Raw genomic sequence first — 22,500 nt, forward strand, 5'->3', positions numbered from 1 at the left:
TGAGTGTGTGCGATTAGAATCAGTAACCTAAATCTTCGGGCGATACCTCTGCAGAAGCACGCACGCGCTCGCATACAAATTTATCTTTCAATCTGTTTCCCATCTCTGTCTCACTCACTCCCTCTCCCTCTCTCTCTCTCTATCTCTCTCTCTCTCTCTCTCTCTCTCTCTCTCTCTCTCTCTCTCTCTTTCTTTCTCATTCTCTCAGTTAAACATAACAAAACATACCCGAGCACACCACCATTGTTGCTATATTAATAAGCAACAGTTGCATCATGCTACATTTTTAGCGAAAGAGAGGCATTTCTAAATTGTTCGCTTTTCTACCCGCTAGTAATTATTTCAACTTCTTACGGAAGTAAGCTTTTACTACCTTTTTCGGTTTTATTTTATATTATCACATCTCACACCATTCCAACATCAGAAAACATGTGCACACACCCTCTCAGCCACAGTGATACATGCATACACACTAAATTTGCATGTTGGACCGTTGAACTCTGCACTTTTTTCTCTCTCCATTTTTACCTCTTGATCCTTTCTGTCGAAGAGCGTAGGCTCGAAACATAAAATACATTTTCCCCGAGCGTTAAACTAATGCCCCTGCTTGTTGTTTCTACAACTGTCTTCGTCTTTTGTCTTATCTTTTGTTTTCTGTAAATTTGAACTATATATATATATATATATATATATATATATATATATATATATATATATATATATATATATATATATATATATATATATATATATAAATATATATGTATGTATGTATGTATACGTATACATCTATCTATCTATATATATATATATATGTATATGTATGCATATATAACTATGTATACATATAATTATAAATATAAATATATACATATATATATACATGTATATATGTGCGTGTGTATGTATATGTATGTGTGTGTGATTGTGTGTATATGTATATATAATTGCGGTATTTGAAAGTTCAGAGACTCACAGTGATTAATGTGTGTGCGTGTGTTGGGTGGGTGGGTGGGTGTAGGTGCCATCACCACAACATTTGAAAGAGATATACTATGAGAAATCATTATACTTGCATATTTCATATACGAAAGCTGTCGCTTGGTTTTCTGAAGGAAAGCCTGTTTAGACATTTTCATCACACGAAAGCTTGCAGACAAAAGGACATTATAACTTAACGGCGGAGTTCCACCTGATATACTGTTTTAATTCACTTCGTCCTTTCTTTCTCTCACTTGTAGTTTATTTGTTGTTTTCCATCCTATAAGTATACCATTTGTCGTATTGAAATGTCAGCTGTAGACAGTTCATATAAGCTGTATATAGTACTGAACTGGTTACATACACACACACGCAGACACACACACACACTCATACACACACACACATATATGTGTGTGTGAGACTTTGTCTCTCATATTCCATTTGTCAATTTATCTCTGTATTTATCTCCCATTGTTACTTCTTTATATAGCAATTTCTCTGTTTTAGTAATCTCCCTCTCTTTCTCTTTCTCTCACCCCTATTCTTCTCACACTTGTTCCTTGTATACGTGGGATCACCATATCATCATCATTTACACAAAACATTCAAACACATTCAGATACATTACCATATGATTATATGCATGTGTGTGGGGGAGGGCGTATGTGTGTTTGTGTGTCTGTGTGTTTGAGCGTATAATATATTTATCTGAAAGTACATATCGTTACGTAATATATTCGTGTGCATATGTGTACAAAGGCGTGTATTGTTTATAGATCTCCAGTATGTCTTCTCTACTTTGTAGTGTAGCCCATTTATACGGTTCCAGAGCTTTGTGGATATGTCTGATTCTTTTGGTAAGTGCTGCCTGGAAAGAGAAAATTTAGAATAATCATTAGTTATAGGTATACATATAAAAAAATAAGTAAATATATTTACTCAGAGACTGGAATCTATGGTATTATCTTTAATTCTTTAGTTACTATTGTTTCCATACAACATGAAATATGCATTTCATGAATATAAATATGAATATGAATATAATGAATTCATAATATTATAACAATATATCTTTTTTCTCAATGTAAACCATGTGCATTTTTTCCGACTAAGTCCCAAACAGTAATACATTTAACACTTGCAATATGTTGGTATTCATGGATTTTTACAGTTCAGCAGCAATAGGGAGAGAGGAGAGAGATAGATGGATAAATAGATAAATATATATATGTGTGTATGTATGTACATATAGAAAGAGAGAGAGAGAGAATAAACCTTACAGTTGGTAACATATATGCACACACATTCAGTTACATTTATGAATATATTTGCTGCATCTGTCTGTTAAAAACAGTTATCAATTTGGTTAGTTTTGTTTTCAGTTACAGAGATTCATACTTCTTTCGATTTTTGTGAATATATTCACATTTTAGAGAAGATTTTTTAAAATATTGTTCTGAAAGGCAAAATTCATATTAAAATTGCAAGATATGTAAGCTAGAATCTTAGAGATATATACTTCGTCCCGACAAGTGATTTGATCTGAGATCATGTGTTGAAACTCAAACGATTACAGCCTGAACACACATATTAGCATTTCAAAAATACACTGAGACTCAAACCACCTTTATTAAACTTCATTTAAACATTCATTATTTGGTGTCTTTGCAACAACTGTGATTTGATCACTGACATGATTCCACTAAATGCAATCACAGAGAATTAAATATAAGTTAATGAATGATGAAAGACTGTATAAACAACAAGAGACATTTCGGAGCCAATAATATTTAGATATCGTAGACAGTAAGAATACACACGATAATGTCTAAGATGTTAAAGTAGCCGCTTAAATAATTGTCTCTTAGACAATTATACAAGTGTACAAGTTTACCTACTTTTTATTTACATGAGACATATCTCTGTTTCATTTAATATTAATATGGATATCAATGCAGTAACCGATGATAGATGCAATAGCTGGAAGAAAACCTGGCCTTCTCACAAATTAATCTCTAACATCCATTTGACAATAACAACTATGTTCGCTATTTGAACAGCAAGCCGTAATGTCAACACTTATTCCTTAAATTTTAAATAACAAGCTTGATCCTAAGATTTCAAGATTTCTCTTTGATAGATTGTAAAGTCTTCCTTTGAGACAATAATCAGGATTAGACAATGGTAATATACCACGCCAGACTTTAGACGCTTCTTGTCTTCTGTACATTTACGTGGAGGGTGATACCCAGAGTGTATGCATGTGTGTGTGTGTGTTTAAATGTGTGCGTTAGCTGAGTGGAAATATAGCTGACACCGTATTTTCTTCAGTATAGTTGCATCATATGTCTGTATATGTGTGCATGAGTCTAAGTGCCAATGTATTTGTATGTATGTGTGTGTGTGAGTGCTCGTGTGTGCTTAGTTAGTTTGTCGGTTCAAATCTCTTGCTACTTGTGTGTTAGCGAAAGAGAGAGAGAGAGAGAGAGAGAGAGAGAGAGAGAGAGAGAGAGAGAGAAAGGAGAATTTGCTATGTTGTCGTACAGGGGTATTTCGCTATGTTCGTTCAGATGTGGGTGAAAAGTGATGAGTGATTGAATGTGTGCCTACACGTAGTTACGTTTGTATATGTGTGTGCATACATATATATATACACACACACATATATATACATATATACATGCCTCACATCTGCCACGGCATGAGCAGTTTAAAAATATCTTATAAAATACAATACAATTGTGAGTAGGCTTTTAAAGTACTTTGGTTTCTCAGACAATAAAGAAAAACAACAACAAAAAAACTTGAAATACTTGCTCAAAGAAACAAAGATTATAAGAAGGCTTTTAGAATAAATAGTTGGCGGAAAAACAAGATAATTTTCTCAGTAACGATTTATGATGCAACAGAATGCGTGTGTTGAGAAAATAAGCCTCTCTGCGTAACGAACTTGATAAATCTACTAGGAATTGCAGCTTCCAGAGTTGAACAGAAACTTCTTACCATTTAATGATTCCGCTGAAAGATGGTTAATAATTCTGAGAATTACAAACGATTATTATACAGACGCACACACACACACACACACACGCACGCACGTACGTACACGCACGCACACTCCCACACACTCAGACATGCATACATTCGTACATACAGACACTCGCACGCATTTATGTCTCTGTATGTGTATATATGTATATATGAGTGTGTGTGCGCGCATATGAAAGTATATATGTATTTGTGTATGTATGTGTGTTTGTATACATATATATCTATATATGTATGCACGTGTGTATGTGTATATATATATGTGTGTGTGTGAGTGTGTATGTATATGTGTGTTTCAGTGTATATATATATATGTGTGTGTGTGAGTGTTTGTATGTATGTATGTAAATTAATATGTATATATAAAGAAACACATACGCGTACATGTTACATTGAAATATTTTGTTATTATTGAGGATCTTTGGAGCAACATAGGATGATGGTGAGTTCCAAGCAAGCTGAATCGGATATCCAGTTTCGATTCCTGGCTCGATATTTTACACTGATTTCTAAGCGTACACAACACTAAGAGTGAGAAAGGCTTCCACCAGATTAGCTGTGTATGGTAGACTTCATTATTTTAAGAAGTGTATGACGTCCTATATGTGGTAGAGTAGAATACAAAACTTGGAAGTGATAGAGGTGTTATATCTCTGTGTGTTCATTTAATAAATGTTAAGTAAAATATGCTATTTAAAATAGCAACTTGTCAGTATTTCTTTGAAAAAAAATTCACGTAATAAATATTGCTGCATCGAGGGCGGCGAGCTGTTAGAAACCTTAGCACACCGGATGAAATGCTTAGCGGTATTTCGTCTGCCGTTACGTTCTGGGTTCAAATTCCACCGAGGTCGACTTTTCATTTCATCCTTTCGGGGTCGATAAATTAAGTACCAGTTACGCACTGGGGTCAATGTAATCGACTTAATCCCTTTGTCTATCCTTGTTTGTCCCCTCTATGTTTAGCCCCTTGTGGGCAATAAAGAAACAAGAAACGTTAGTACGCCGGGCGAAATGCTTAGCGGTATTTCGTCTGCCGCTACGTGTTCTGAGTTCAAATTCCGCCGAGGTCGACTTTGCCTTTTATCGTTTCGGGATCGATTAAATAAATACCAGTTACGCACTGGGGTCGATATAATCGACTTAATACGTTTGTCTGTCCTTGTTTGTCCCTTCTATATCTAACCCTTTGTGGGCAGTAAAGAAATAAGAAACATTAGCACGCCGGGCGAAATGCTTAGCAGTATTTCGTCTGTCTTTAAGCTTTGAGTTCAAATTCCACCGAGGTCGACTTTGCCTTTCATCCTTTCGGGGTCAATAAATTAAGTACCAGTTGCGTACTGAGGTCGATCTAATCGACTGACTCCCTCCCCAAAACTTTCAGGCCATATGGATAGAGTAGAAAAGAATAAATATTACTACATCTAACATAGTTTCCTCTTCAGTCGTTCTTTTCCTTTATCATGTGTGTGTGTGCGCGTGTGTTCGTGTGTGTGTGTGTGTGTAAAATGCATGCATATATATATATATATATATATATATATATATATATATATATATATATATATATATACACACACACACACATGACATAGAAAACAGCAGTCTGTTCCTGCAAGCCAACATACAGTGGGTCAACACACCGTGAGTTACAGTCCATATTTGTGGATGGAACAAACTTTTGGTTTGGTGGAAGGTAACTTGGTAGTGGACTATAGAAAACCATAAAAGCTAAGGGGCAGGTCTGGAAAGAGTCGAGGAAAGACAGAGAGCAAGGATTGGTGTTAGGTTGCTAGAAGTGATAAGCGTCAGGGATATCTAGCGAAGAGCGAGAGACGAAGTCGAAAGTAAGAAACTCCAGTATTTATTATTTTAAGTTTGGTACTTATTCCATCGGACTCTTATGCTGAACCACTAAGTTACGTGTACGTTAACACACTACCGCTTAACAACCGGTGGTTGAGGACAAAGACAAACACGCACACATAGAGGTATACATATCTCTACGGGGGGCTTCTTTCAGTTACTGTCTATCATATCCACTCACAAGTCTTTCGTCGTCCGGGGGCTATAGTAGAACATACGGTTGAGAAGCAAGTTTCTTACTACCCGAATGAAAATAATCAAGCACTGCATGGAGGACACTGCAGGACTTGAAAGTAGAAGGATGTGTGAGTATATATAGGTGATGAAGGATCAATTCGAGATGCTGAGCCCGCGAAGATGAAGGGCTGGGCAACAAGTGGAGAGACGCGGTGTTGAAACAGAGACGACCAGTCTATATCGGCGTATAGAAAAGAATGAAAACATGATACCCATGTGTATATATATATATATTCTAACAGTGTGTGTGAGTGTGTGTGTGTGTGTGTGTGTGTGTGTGTGTGTGCGGGAGAGAGAGAGAGAGAGAGAGAGAAAGAGGAAGAAAGAAATAGTATTGTGCGGGTGTATGGTGTGGGTGGCTGTGGATGTGTGTGTGTGTGTGCGCGTGCGTTTAAGGAAAGATATGTTATCTCTGGACTTACTTAAGCTAGAGAGTCGAAATCATTTATCAATAATTGCTAAAGAAAGTAACAGCAAAACAGAGATTCTATCAATTTATATTGATATTCAGTACTCAGATGACCTCTATTCTACATCTCATAATTTCGTCGACATATAGTTTGCAAGGAAAATTAAACTAATTCCAAGACATAAGAACTGCAGCAGAAATATATCGATACATTCTCTCACACACTTTCATACACACAAAGACGCACACAAATATCTGTGTGTGTGTGTGTGTGTGTGTGTATATATATATATATATATATATATATATATATATATATATATATGTATGTATGTATGTATGTATATATATAAATATATATATATATTATATAAATATATAATTATATATATACATACATATACTTATTCATATAAATAATTATATACATATATATAAATTACATATATATGTGTGTGTGTGTGCATATATTTACATATACATGCATGTATATATGTAATTTTATACATATATATATAATTTTATTTATATATATATTATATATATAAGAATTATATATATGTATATGTATAAAATTATATAGATATATGTATATGTAAGTATAAGTTGCACATATAAGTAAAAGTAAGCATAAATTACATATATATATATATATATATATATATATATATATATATGTATTTACAGAAAGAGTGACTAACAAAAAGAATAGCTACTGGTGAAAATATATTCAAGTCATGACCACATATACAGAGATATATCACTTTTTGGTTTCATTTGTTAACTTTTCTGTTAATATAGAGCCAAGTATGTTTCAGGCTATGTTAAGGAATAGGAACAAGGTGTATATCAAACGTATAACAACTTCTTTGATCATTTCAGAGTAAAAATATCCATTAAAATCAGTTACTTTTCTCATGACGAACTGTGGAGTCTCCACCGAGCGCCTACGGTACATTAAAACTCAGAAATCGCGTTTTTTCTTTTTGTTTTTTTTTTTTCATTCGGCTATTTTCTATTAACATACACATGTTCATGAAACAGACATACACATACACATGCCTCCTATTTGTGCATGTGCATGCGTGTATGTTTGTATGTATGTATGTATGTATGTATGTGTGTGTGCATATATATATATATATATATATATATATATATATATATATATACATATACGTATATACATTCATACGCAGAAATGTACAGACACATACATACACGTGCGCGCACACATGATGTATGTATTGATATCTGTGTTGTGTGAAAGCACACGTACATATATATACATGCATAGTACATACATACATGCATGCATGCATGCATGCATACATACATACATACATACATACATACATACATACATACATACATACATACAGGACTCCACTTTACTTTGGGTAATTCAATTTTTCTATGAAGTATAGTTACTACTTAGATCTCATTCAGAGGTTTAAAACTAGCTGTTTTACTCATTACGAGATCAGTAACTGTCTGTCACTTACATATTTATATATTGTGAGTAGTGTCGAGTAAGCTGCTGTCTCTGACCGACGGTTGGCCAGCACCGAGGACTGCAAATTACCCAAAAACCATTGGTCTGTTGGTAATGCTAATGGATAGGAGGGAGTAGTACGCTCGCAGTATATTTCAGACACAGAATGTGTGTTGATAACCAACTGGAAAAGAAGTTTTCCTGGGGTTAAAAGGTAGTAACATGGTCCTACGCAGGACTGCCACCTTACGTTGGCAAATAGATTTTATTATGAAGTATCATTACTACTTAGATCTCATTCAGAGATTTAAAACTGGCTTTTTTACTCATCATATATATATGTATATATATGTCTGTATGTATGTATGTATCTGGCGAGGACCATATACTGCAATAGCTTTGGATCCAAGGGCCCACACCTATTTATCTCCTTGCCATATGCATACATACATACATACATGTGTGTGTGTGTGTGTGTGTGTGTGTGTGTGTGTGTGTGTGTGTGTGTGTGTGTGTGTGTGTGTAAAGAAATAGGAAGTGGTCAGAAGTTTGGATAATTAGTTATTTAGCGCTGTCATCTTTTCATCCTGTTTCAGATTCATCAGGAATGATGAATATATATATATATACACATATATATATAATGAATATATATATATATATATATTGTATACTCAATGTATGTATGTTGTTAAACAATTTTAGGCTCAGTATTTCATTCAAGGAGGTCCCTTTAAAGACGCAGAATGTTAACAGAAGCAGTATACTTTACAAAACCAGGCAAAACGAACAATCCCGAAGGTAACTAGGAACGACAGATATCGATAATTGCAGATATTTATGCTCATCGAAGCTGTATACTGCTTTTTTGTGTTTTTCCTTGTTTTTTACACTGCACGTCTTAAGGGGGCGCTCTCCAGGGCGAAATATCGCGACCTAAAAGCGTTTAACAACACACTTAAATGAAGTATGTGACATTGATAATGTTTACATTATCGAACTGCTTCTGACACATAGCGTAAGCGTGGAACGAAGACATGGGGAATCATTTGTTCTCTCACACAATATGTTGCAAGGAAATCTGAAATTACCTTTTTAATCATAAATTTTGTAGTTTTTAAAGTTTTCGTATCCTATATATAATTATGCCATTACAACTTCACAATAATTTTATGAAATATGTAAATTTTCTTTATTCAACACACATCTTCCTGGTCTGAATGGACACCACTCGTTGTTTCAGTTTTGTGCTGTCTAACGTCATTTTTCTTCATGACCAACAAATATCAAAGGTCAGGTGTGAGGAGGCTATTGCAGTTAGAATGTCTCAACAATAGCATTGTAGTCCGTGGTCTGTCTGTTGAGGTCAGCAAATGTCCTTTGCATCGAAATAGCTTTGAAATTTATTGGTCAAGCATAATTTACCGGTAGACAGCTCCGAAGCAAGAAAACAAAAGACATACATATGAATTTTGAAACTATTTTGTTTTTCCAATGAAGATAACTTTCAACAATGTTGGTGTCCAGTGAGTCAATAAATCATCCATAAAACGGTAGTCAGGCAGCTCAGGAAGTTTATGGCGGTTATCTTTGATTCAGAGAAGACATTCAGACTGTTGAAATTAACAGAGCGACACGACAAAGAGTTTTAACCTGTTGAATTTGGATGTAGAGATAATTATGTTGTTATCTCAATTTGTCATTAATAATAATCTTCTTAACTGATTTAATTATCATTAATTTTCTTAGTATCGTTATTACTGTTGTTGTTCAGCCCCAAAGCTTGTAATTTTTTTTTTTTTTTCAGCTTAAACAGTCAGTAACTTCAGCCGTCACTGGTCAGCATGTACAGCTTAGTAGCATGTATTATGCTTTTGCTAATTCTTAAGTGTCTATCGAATCTAGACTAGACGCAGATATTCTATACATTAATAATGCTACAATAAATAGTAGTATCTGTGGTTCTGTTGAAATTAATAAATTTTGTTTTCAATTTAGTTTTGTCTTACGAGGGTGGGCTGAAAAGTTCATAGGTTGACTATAAAAGGAGTGTGATGCTAGAGCTGTGAAATCTTGTAAGCATTAATTTCAACCCTTCTTATTAATAAACTGTTTTGGTTTCTGTCCCAGTAAACTAACATCTTACTATTCAAAGACTTCAGAAGTAACTAGTTGCGACTTCTCTTGAAAATGGACAAAATTTGGCATCGTGGTGTTATCAGGTACCTATGGAAAAAGGGTTTAGCCCCCAAGGACATTGATACTGATATAGCTGTTACATTAGAGGATGACGCGCCAGCTTTATCAACAGTGCAAAAGTGGGTAACTGAATGTAGGTATGGAACGGAGAGTATTGAAGATGATCCAAGATCTGGACATCCTGCAACTGCCATCAGCAAAGCAAATGTTGATCGTGTTCACCACATGCTGATGGATGGCAAGCGATTGACTATAAATAAAATAACGATTACTATTAGCATATTGCGTAAGAGAGTTGTCTTCAGGCACCTGATCAAAAGCGCACTAAAGTGATCACATCGGAGGAAAATCTGACATGGTTTAAAGCAGATTCAGCTAGTTTCCTTCGACGTTTTCTAAGCTAGGATGAGTTTCGGGCTCATAACTTTGAGCCTGGGACAAAGAGGTAATCCATGAGTGGAAACACGCCTCCTCAACTGTTCCAGGGAAGGCCAACGTCGTTTCATCTGCACGAAAGACGATGGCCTCAGGTTTTGGGAAGCAAAGGGCATTAGGCATTGTGTTTCAAAAATACCACACAATCAACGGAGAGTACTATGCCAACTTGCTAAGGTAGATACGAAAGGCTATTAAGACCAAAAGCCCATGGAAACTGACAAAAGACATTTGTTTCATCAGGAAAAGTCTCCAGTACACATGTCCTTGTCTTCAATGGCTGCTGTGTGTGACTGTGGCTTTGAACTAGTTGATCAGCCTCCTTATTCTTCTGACTTAGCTCCATCTGACTATCATCTGTTCCTTAAAATGAAAAAAACACTTGACTAGGAACCAGTATCGCAATGACAATGATGAGATTTTTGACCAACACGTTAAAAGCTTCTTCACCAAAGGATCCAAGGACTGCATCACCGATGGAAGACGTGTATGGACCACAAGGGGAACTATGTTGAGAAATTTATCTCATTAGTCACATTCCATGAGAGTATCTTTGTCAGCCTATGAACTCTTCAGCCGACCCTCGTATACTCTCTTAGCTTAGTCAGTAAGTAACTAGGAAATGAAATACAAATAAAGTGAATTTACTAACAATCTGTTCTTTTATCAATTCATCAGGACTTTGAATGCATCTACAATGTGAGCGAAAGAAGGTTGTGTGTGTGGCAGAAATAGCAGACCGGTGGACAAAATGTCACGTGGTGTTTAGCCGAATTTTCCAATCATCATTCCGTTGTCAATAATAAAAAAAAAACAGTAACAAGCTTCAATCCAAAAAGCTGAAATTCCTGAGAGTACATGAAACACTTATTTTTAGTCAGTATTATCAAGTAAAACAGTTGTTGTTTAGCTCCAGATCAACCCGACTCAATTAACAGTAAGAATATATGCAAGATGATTTTCTTCAACTGTTTGGGAGGTTTTGTCACTTAGGTAAACTAATTAGCAACGGCGGCAGGTGATCCGAAAGCATAGTAGTCAAAATAAGAACGGGATGGGAAAATTTCAAGAAGCTATTGCCTTTACTTGTAACAATGTTTCACTCTTAGAGTGAAGAGCAGATTGTATGATGCTCGCGTACGAGATGAAACGTTACGTGTTAGAGAGATGTAGGCTTTGAGTGTGAAAGATATGCGACGGCTAGAACGATATGAAGTAAGCAAACGCTGCTTGGTGTGTAATGTTAGTGTGAACGAACAACAGAGTACAAATAGGCTGCGAGAAAACTGCCTTGGTTCGAGCAAATGATGCACATGGAGGATGTCAGAAATATCGAGCACAAGAAGTTTATGTGAACTGCAGAACAGATTGTTCCAGGAAAATATGAAATGAAGTAATGAAACTTGATCTCAAGAAACTGAATGTCACAGAGATGACATTCAAGGCGACAAACATTATATTCCTGTTACGCATCTATTTACAATCTTCTTTAACCACTGTAGCCATGCTGCCTGCGTGATGAAAAGTGGTGTTTGATCGATTTCTATTCAGTTCCTACACTACCAGCCCTCTTATCACTATAGACTTCTATCACGACATCTATGTAACGTGAATTGGAATTTAATTTGCCCATTTTGATCAACCCCTTCGATTGCCTTTCTCTCCAGCTACCCAGAACTCTCTCTCTCTCTCCCTCTCCTTCTGTCTCTTTCAGTCTCTGTCCCTGTCTATCTGTCTCCCCCTCTCTCTCTCTTTCTCTTTCTCTCTCTCTCTCTCTCTCTCTGTCTTACCTTCATGTAACCTCACATGGACATCTATCAATCTCATTTGCCATCGCCTATTTCTGAGCGCGCCATCCCCATCACTCGCTCTCTCTCTCTTGTTATCACCCTTGTTTGTTGTTGTACCATTGGGCCACTATATTTATTGCTATACCATCACGTTGCTTATTCTTTTATTCTATTCAATCCCCTTACCTATATGTTGCTATTATTGTCTCTCTCCCACTACTTCAACCGCTCACATTTATGGATAATATTTCTCTCATTTCACTTTCCCATAAGGTCATTACTTTCTCTCTCTCTCTCACTCTCTCTCTCTCTCTCTCTCTCTCTCTCTCTATCTATCTATCTATCTATCTGTCTGTCTATTTATTCCTTGCCTGTTACAAACCATCAACTATGAGGTAAAACTTAGAAATATTTTTTTTTTAAGAATGCTGGTTTAACCGAAAGTAAATTGATATATAAGAAATAAACTACAAAAATAATCTATTACAGAAAATCAGGAACATTAAATATCAAAATCCCAAATTTCCTGACATATTGTCACAATTGACGAATCGTTCTTACAAACAGAACTACGTCTAACTGATCTTCTTTCATAAAAGCTATTGTCTTATTCAATTATTTTGAGTACAGAACAATAGTCAAATTAATATCTGCGAAAATATAATAATTAAAATTATTTAAAGCATTATATTACATTTTTAAATTTAGTCATATTCGGAGTCGATATATTTTTACCGACTTTGACTCCGAGAACCCACTAATTGCTTTCGGCTCTAACCTCTTATCACCGATTTGGATCCCACAGACCTGGAAAGAAACCAAGCCATAAATAGACTGCACAAGCGCAACATAGTCCATCGACTCGCCTCTGTGTGTGTGTGTGTGTGTGTGTGTGTGTGTGTGTGTGTGTGTGTGTGTATGTGTGTGTGTGTGTGTGTGTGTGTCTTTGTGTGTGTGTGTGTGTGTGTGTGTGTGTGTGTGTGTGTGTGTGTTTGTGTGCGTGTTTGTGTGTGTGCGTGCGTGCGTGCGTGTGTGTGTGTTTGTGTGTGTGTTTGTATGTTTATTTATTGCCTCAAAATCTTTTTGTCAATGTACATATATATATATATATATATATGACCTTTTATCTATTTCTGTATATCCTTTTATATACACAACCTTTTATTTATATCTATTTACATCCTTTTATATATACATCCTTTTATCTATTTCATTAAACATACTTGTGCGTGTATGTGTATATGTGTGGGTGTATATAGATATTTGTATGTATGTATGTATGTATGTATGTATGTATGTATGTATGTATGCAAATGTGTTATGTAAGTACGTATGTATATGAAGAGTTTCATAAAAGTTACTAACTATTTTTTTTTAAATCTTAGAAAAATAGAAAGACACGAACCATTTGGAATGAAGCTTTCGCATTGTGTATGTGTGTAGGCTCTTTCGTTGATCAGTTTTTCAGACATATGGAGTAATCCGTAGAGAAGGTAAACGTACATATATATATATATATATATATATATATATATATATATATATATATATATATATACACAAATATACTTATATATATATATATACACAAATATACTTATATATATATATATATATATATATATATATATATATATATATACACAAATATACTTGTGTGTGTGTGTGTTGCGTGATGTGTAACATGAACTTATAGCTGACTGTATGTAAAGTCTCTTCTATGCTCTGATGTATATGTCTAGGCGTGTGAGTGTGTGTGTATGTGTGTATAAGTTATGCTTGTGTGAATGCATCTATGTACGCATGTGTGTGTAAATGCTTGTGTGCATGTATTTATGTATGTATGTATGTATGTGTTTGTGCATATCTCCATACAGGATTAGCTGCTTAAGAAATGGAAATATACATTAGACACGCATAGTGTACACTTATGTTTTCTTAGACGATATTGAAGCAACTATCGATATAAGAGGACTTGCAGGATATAAACTTGCTTTTTTTTTAACTGTTTCTTTATTTCTTCAAGTATATTCGATGGCAGTTGAATATAGTCTATAGCTGTTTTTGGTTATTTCTTCCGGAAGAATCCAAAAAAGACAAGCTACTTGATATTTCAACAGATCGGTGAAGTTGTTTTAGTTAACTTATAGTAATAGTTTCTTGTTGACACAGAAGTAGTTTAGCATTGAGGGACTGTAAGATTATTCTATACTTTCGCTTCAGTGCAGTGTGAGATAAAAGTTTTAATTATCCGTGTAGATACTAGGATATAGTTAATGACTACATTGGTTATTTTTGTTATTGTTTAATCTCAGATCCTGGGTGAAGTCGATGCATTGATCTTTACCATCAGCATTTCTTTTTTCATTAATAGGCATTTAAAACCAACGCTATAACTTTTAATATCATATGTAGCTCACAAGGAGGAGATTTGGCAGAATCGTTAGCGCGCTGGGCAAAATACTTAGCGGCATTTCGTCCGAGTTCAAATTCTGTCGTTCTGAGATCAAATTCTGTCGAGGTTCACTTTGCCTGTCATCATTCAGGATCGATAAAATTAGTACCAGTCGAGGACTGGGGTCAGTGTAATCGACTTATCCACTTACTTGAAATTGCTGGCTCTGTGCCAAAATTTCTTATCAGTATCATACATAGCTCATAAGGCGGCGAGCTGGTAGAATCGGTAGCGTGCCGGGCAAAATGTTCAACTATTTCATCCATCTGTACGTTCTGAGTTTAAATTCCGTCGAGGTCCACTTTCCTTTCATCCATTCGGGATTGATAAGATCAGTATAAGCTGAACATTGGGGTCGGTGTAATCAACTTACCCCCTCCCCTGAAACTGCGGGCCGTGTACATAAATTTCTAACCAATATTATACGTAGCTCGAGAATAATAGCAATTTAATCATTTATGGTAATATAGCAGTCTTTAGCAGCTATACATGGTAACCACATACTTACTGAATTAAATGAATAAATTAGAATCTAATTTGATAAAAGACTTGCAACAATGCAACTGGGTACCATGACGTCTCAGTATTTAGCTTATAAAGAGCTGACTTATAATAAAAAGTGACTTTTAAACATAATTTAAAAACTTATAAATTAACCACAATTTACATATATCCACATTGGTTCCTATAGATATCTTTCGATATACAATAATTTTTTGAGACAAGGAAACTATGAATATAGACCTGCATGGTTAGTTTCCCTTGGGATTTGATACGTTTGATCTTAAAATTGAATTTCTGCTGTTTTACTTAGAACTTGCATTGGCGCCGCAATTAGGTATCAACATCTCGTTCGTCATTAACATTACGAAGCTAAACGCAAACGAAAGTTGTGATATTAAACTGTTAAATCAGGAAGAAAGTTTTACAATCGATTTAGGCAACATTTGAAGCCTATTTTCAGCGTGGAACAATATTTCTTATGATGTATGATATATTAGCAGTCATTTATAGCCGGATTTCGGCTATTTCCAGTAGCTAACACTAAATGATCGATGTTCACAAAAATATTAGTGCAGATTATTGCAACACAGCTTGTAAAAAGTCATGTTAATATAGCGTAAGATGCTCTGTCTAAAAGGTTCACCATGATATTATTGAACACGGCTAAAAACATTTCTTTATGCTACAAGGCACACCAATTTATTTTTAAAGAAGTGTTTTGATACATAAATAATATTTTATTTTATTTATGTATATCTTTTTATTTGAAAACAATATTCTCGTTGCACTCCAGAAATGTAACTTACAAAAGTTGTTCTTCCCTTTCACGTTATCTCAATCACTAGCAAACATATACAAACGCATTACAGCCTTCACTCAGTAACACCCCACTTTTCATTTCCCATAACGTTACTCCATTTACTTAACAACACGCATCAACATACTATATTCCTGTCACTCCTCGACTACGCTTCTCCCTCGTCACTACGTTATACCCTTCACTCATTAACAAGACAGCATCTATAAAGTCGATCAACGCACTAAAAAGAGTAACTAAATCGACTCCAAATCACGCAACTGTTTAAAAAAAAACACCATATTAGAATACAAAAAGACAAGAGAATCAACGTCTCTTGTCTTTTGGTCGTTGACAAGGTCACATCATTGATCAAAAAGTCTGCTCAGTCTGAGTTACCTGTAGGTTACTGTTATGTCTCAAGCTACTGCTATCTAGCACCTTCGGATGATCTCTACTCAACCGCTAAACAACTGCTACTCAACACACCTACCACGGCCAGACTACCTCTATTTATATGTCTTGGGAGATCCTACTTCTTCGCCTGGGGTCGTCGACACAACAGTTACACAACAACAACAACAACAACAGCAACAACAACAACAACAGCAACAACAACAACAACAGCAACAACAGCAACAACAACAACAATAACAAGTTTCGTACACAAATAAATCATAAGCACTTAATTATCACCACGTTGTCTTTTCTTTGTCGATGGAACGTTTAAGGTGGCGAGCTGGCAGAGTCGTTAGCACACTGGGCAAAATCTTGATTAGCATTTCGTTCGTCTTTACGTTTTGAGTTCAAATTTCACCGGGATCCATTTACTCTTTCATCCTTTCGGGGTCGATAAAATAAATACCAGTTAAGTACTGAGGTTGATGTGATCGACTTAACCCTTCCCCAGAAATTGCTGACTTTGTTCCATTTAGCTTACTGAACTTATATCACCTTCACCGAAACCAGTAGTATACAACCTTTACTTTAAAATAAACAGAAATTCTGTCCTCTAAATATTTATTATGCCTTATCAGTTGCTGAAATTTTGTTGAAGACTATTAATATTCATAGGTCGTTAGTAATGAACAATGACTAAATTAAAGTTGTAGGTGGACAATGCTTACGAATTGAAATGGAACTGGTTAAGATAATTTTCTCACGCTGAAAGAAGGAAAAATAATGTCGCAAAAATTAGTGTAAAGGATTTTTTTTTTTGGTCTACCATTGACGTCATAATGACAACGTAAAACGTAAGAATTTTATTGGAAAATATTCTAACCATAATTTCTATCACTTCTCTCCAATTTTGTTGTCTCTAAAAATCCAGTCTAAAATAAGATACGGATTTTTTCCTTTTTTTTTTTTTTCGAACCTTATACAGGAATAATATGAGAGAAATTGTTCATATACAGATCGGACAATGTGGAAACCGCATTGGAGAGAGGTTCTGGGAATATATTTCGGACGAGCATGGAATTGATCCTCTAGGAAGGTTTAACGGAGATTCAGATCTTCAGATAGAAAGAATCAACGTTTATTTCAATGAGGCACGAATGGGGAAATACGTACCAAGGGCTATTTTAGTGGATTTAGAGCCTGCAGTATTAGATTCAATAAGAGGATCTCCTTTTGGACAATTATTTCGACCAGATAATTTTGTTTTTGGTCAAGGTAGCGCATCAAATAATTGGGCCAAAGGATATTTTACTGAAGGCGCTGAGCTTTGTGATACTGTGTATGATATTGTACGAAAAGAAGCTGAAGGTTGTGATTGTATTCAAGGATTTCAACTGACTCATTCCATTGGTGGCGGCTCAGGCGGTGGTCTAGGAGCCTTATTAATGAGTAAAATAAAAGAAGAATTTTCAGATCGTATTAATCTCAACTTCACTGTTATACCGTCACCGAAGGTCTCCGAAACTGTTGTAGAACCTTACAATGCTGTACTATCGATAAACACGCTGGTGGATAATTCTAATGAAACAATGTGCTTTGACAACGAGGCACTTTTTAATATCTGCCATCGCACATTGAAACTGTCGCAACCTAGTTTAGAAGATCTAAATCACTTAATATCAACGACAATGTCTGGGATGACAACATGTTTTCGATTCCCAGGTCAATTAAACGCTGACCTTCGAAAGCTAGGAGTTAACATGATCCCATTTCCTCGTCTCCATTTCTTTATTCCGGGGTTCGCTCCTTTAACAGCACGCAGTATACAACCATATCGTGCAATGACAGTCCCAGAATTGTCGCAACAAATGTTTGACGCCAAAAATATGATGGTTGCAGCTAACCCGCTAGACGGTCGATATCTATGTGCAGCTTGTATCTTCCGTGGAAGGTTATCGATGAAGGAAGTAGATGAGCAGATGTTTAACATTCAAAATAAGAACAGTACATACTTTGTTGAGTGGATTCCGGATAACGTTAAAACTGCTGTGTGTGACATACCGCCACGAGGACTTAAGATGTCAGCAACCTTTATTGGTAACTCTACAAGTATTCAAGCCCTTTTTAAGAGAATCATGGAGCAATATGATACAATGTTACGAAGACGCGCATTCTTGCATTGGTATACTGGAGAAGGAATGGAAGAAATGGAATTCACTGAAGCTGGATCCAATTTGGCTGATCTGATTTCAGAATACCAGCATTATGAGACAGTTCACTAAACTGTACATCCACTGAGAGATTTATCAGACAGAATTTTGTAAATATTGTTGAAAAGAAGGATCTGATGTTAAATGGAACGGGCCAGAAAACATGGAGGTTCCTTTGTGTCAGATATTTATTGTGATAAAACCTGATAAATCCTATTAGCTCTCTTCGATAGTTATTCCATTTATCGCACTACAGAAATTAGCTAAATATCTTATCAGAGAACTTATTTATTAACATGAGTTTATATTATAATCTCTTTCTCTTTTTTCTTCTCTCCCTCCCTTTCTCCCTCTCTCTTTCTCTCTCCATAATATATTTCCTCTGCTGGATAAGATATTCATATCTTCATGTTAAACCACCCAACAATTTCTCCCCTTTGTGCTGACTACTAAGAGTTTCATGTAGAATGAAATGCTCTTGTTAATTCGTACTCCATAACTCAGGTTCCATTCCTTCTTAAATTACTTCAAAGAAATAGTAATCAATGTCCCTAATTTCTTTTCTTCATTCTCTGTCATTCCTGATATTAAATCCAACGTGGACTGGTGAGAGGAAAATATTCTGGTGTATTCTCAAAGAGAAACAGTGACAGTATCATGATGAGCTGTAGCCAGAAGAGTTTATGTATTTTCAGAGGCAAAGTATAAATGAGTCAAGGAAAGTCAATAAGAGCAAGGAAAGATAGAACGATACGATGGACCAGCGTCTCGTCCATAAGGGGAATATATGCACCATGGAAACCGGGAAACCGGCTCTTTCAGTCTATGACTCGAGAAGGAACATTACTACTTAACTAAAAGCACACGGTGTTAAGTTTACCTCATATCTATATTTATTCTAAACGTGTGAACATATTTTATATACGTGGTATAATACACAAAAACATGTACAAAGCCACCAGACAACCGGAAACAAAAGACAATGAGAAAGATAGATACCGTCCTAAATCCCATTTCGGTCACGGAAGCAAATGCAAGCCCGCATCAGGAAACCTCCACACCCAAACATTAGACCCAACAAGTCCTTGGTACCGTGGAGCCACTAGAAGTTCCTGTCTCCAATGATTGTTGTTGTTGGCACTCCGTCGCTTACGACGTCGAGTGTTCCAGTTGATCTGATCAACGGAACAGCCTGCTCGTGAAATTAACGTGCAAGTGGCTGAGCACTCCACAGACACGTGTACCCTTAACGTAATTCTCGGGGATATTCAGCATGACACAATGTGACAAGGCTGACCCTTTGAATTACAGGCACAACAGAAACAGGAAGTAAGAGTGAGAGAAAGTTGTGGTGAAAGAGTACAGCAGGGTTCGCCAGCATCCCGTGCTGGAGCCTCGTGGAGCTTTTAGGTGTTTTCGCTCAATAAACACTCACAACGCCCGGTCTGGGAATCGAAACCGCGATCTTATGACCGCGATCCTATGACCGCGATCCTATGACCGCGAGTCTGCTGCCCTAACCACTGGGTCATTGCGCTGTCTCCGATGATACCCCAGATATAACAGTCGGGGATGATTGCGTCAGGACCGTGAGGACCAACATGATGCTGGCGCCACATGATCACAAGGCATTTCTGGATCTTGTAGGCCAGGAACTATCTGCTCCTCACCAAGGAGAACTTGTACCTGATGTGTTTGTGTAAAACGTCTGGTAGCAGTCTTCACCACCTTGAGCTGTTCTGTGATGACCCCCATCGATACGTTGCAGTTGTCATTGAGGTTCTGGACTTGCTATGCGGACTCTATCATGCTGAAAGCGTCTGACTTTTGAGAATGTTTCATGCTCTTGACCACGGATAACACATCTTTGACAGAATATTCCAGCTCTTTCCCAATCCGGAACACAAAGGGCTTGGCCCCTTTCAAGAAGCTGACAAAATCTAAGTGACTTTGGTGAGCAGCTAGAGAGACACCAAAAATGGCGTGCGACTTCATTTCCAGTAGATTGGAATTTTTTACGTTGATGTCTATCGATAAGCTTAAAAGAGTAATGCCAAAGTTAAAATTTGGCGGATGATGCGTAAGTTCGGCACTTTTCCATTGATGACCTGCGGAATCTTGCTCACAAATACTTAGCGCATTCTTTCTAGCCCCATCTCCCTGTCTCTTTCTATTTCTGTCTCTCTATCTCTGTTTCTGACTGTCTGTCTCTCTCTCTCTCTCTCTCTCTCTCTCTCTCTCTCTCTCTCTCTCTCTCTCGATATATATATATATATATATATACATATAAAGTGAGAACGAGAGACAGTCACACACACACACGCGCACACACACGCACATATACATATATATGGGGAGAGAAAGAGAGAGAGGGAGATAAAACGGGGAAGAGAGACAAATAGACAAAGAGAAGAAAATTTATCAACTGATGGTGAATTCATTTGAAAACATTAACTTATTTTCTTTTGCTTCTGGTATATTTATATTAACATTATTTAGAAACAATTCATCATCATCATCATCATCATCATCTTCTTCTTCTTCTTCTTCTTCTTCTTCTTCTTCTTCTTCTTCTTCTTCTTCTTCTTCTTCTTCTTCGTCTTCTTATCATTATTTTTTTTATGTTGCTTGCGATAGACATGTCTTTTAGGAGCTGCGTGTGCTTTGAAAAAATTATCGGATTACTTTTAGAAATGTTTTTTTTTTTTCTGTGTATTGTGGACCTCTTTATAGTGAGAGGTGAGAAGTTTCTTTTGTGGTTTCTATCAATTTTTTAAAGTCAGACTATTTGAAAAATAAAAAAAAAATGTAAGCATGGCATCCACTGTGGAAGCGGCGGGATACGCCACTGTAAGTTTAACACACATCAAAAAATAAGATAAGCAGAAGACAATTAAGCATGCTAACACAGTCATTTATACTTTGAAGAAAAATACGCAGAAAAAACACAATTGCACAACAAATGAATACATTTGTAAACACAGATGCTGGTAATAGCTAAAATTTTCACAACGCAAACAGTATCAAGGCAAGCTTTCTATTGTTACTAGCTAGAGAATGGTATTAAACAAGAGCTGTACCTCCAAAAGTAAAGAATCTTGGAAAGGTTGATGATACTACCAAAGAAAAGTTAAGAGAGAAATGATGACGGATGATGCATAAATCATTAAATAAGGCAGTTTCCCGTTTATGACTCGCTGAACCTTGCTCACTAATAAACACATAGCACATACGTTTGCGTCTCGAAAATTGGGAGGTCTTTCGATATGCTCTTTAGGAAGCTGACAGGTGTAATTTCCATTGACCGCAGATGGTTTTCAAAACTGGGAATGGGAAAGAAAGCAGGCAGAGTTGATGCGTCACACACCGCTCCAGACTAGTTCTACAATAATGGTTTCAAATGTTGGCACAAGGCCAGTAATTTTAGAGGAAGGAGTTAAGTCGACTGTATCAACTCCAGTGCTCGACTGATACTTATTTTATCGATCTCGATGTGATGAAGGGCAATGTCGACCACGGCAGAAATTGAACTCAGAACGTAACGTGAGAAGAAATGCATTTTCTCCGGCACAGTAACGGTTTTGTCAGTTTGTTTCCAGTTATATAATAATCCTTTCTACTAAAGGCACAAGGCCTGAAATTTTGGGGAAGAGGACTAGTCGATAACATCGAC

The 22,500-nt window shown here is 36.2% G+C and overlaps 2 protein-coding genes across 4 annotated transcripts in view; one reads left to right on the forward strand and one right to left on the reverse strand.

The window, feature by feature from the left end:
* Positions 1-1,438: 1,438 nt before the first annotated feature.
* LOC106880780 (CUGBP Elav-like family member 1-B) overlaps positions 1,439-22,500 on the reverse strand; it is a 229,382-nt gene continuing 208,320 nt past the window's right edge. For 2 of the 3 annotated variants that reach the window (XR_016240834.1, XR_016240833.1), the window contains one exon: positions 1,439-1,852. The gene's annotated coding sequence lies outside the window, so the exon portion shown is untranslated. The remainder of the gene's footprint in view (positions 1,853-22,500) is intronic. The other variant, XR_001410782.3, reaches the window with a different exon arrangement.
* On the forward strand, positions 14,464-19,043 carry LOC106880781 (tubulin beta-1 chain). The gene has a single exon (XM_014930898.3). It carries the CDS (start codon positions 17,610-17,612, stop codon positions 18,897-18,899), a length of 1,290 nt encoding a protein of 429 aa, XP_014786384.1. The 5' UTR covers positions 14,464-17,609; the 3' UTR covers positions 18,900-19,043.

Source organism: Octopus bimaculoides, chromosome 2 (assembly GCF_046866305.1).
Source record: "Octopus bimaculoides isolate indiv1 chromosome 2, ASM4686630v1, whole genome shotgun sequence".
NCBI classification, from domain to species: domain Eukaryota; kingdom Metazoa; phylum Mollusca; class Cephalopoda; order Octopoda; family Octopodidae; genus Octopus; species Octopus bimaculoides.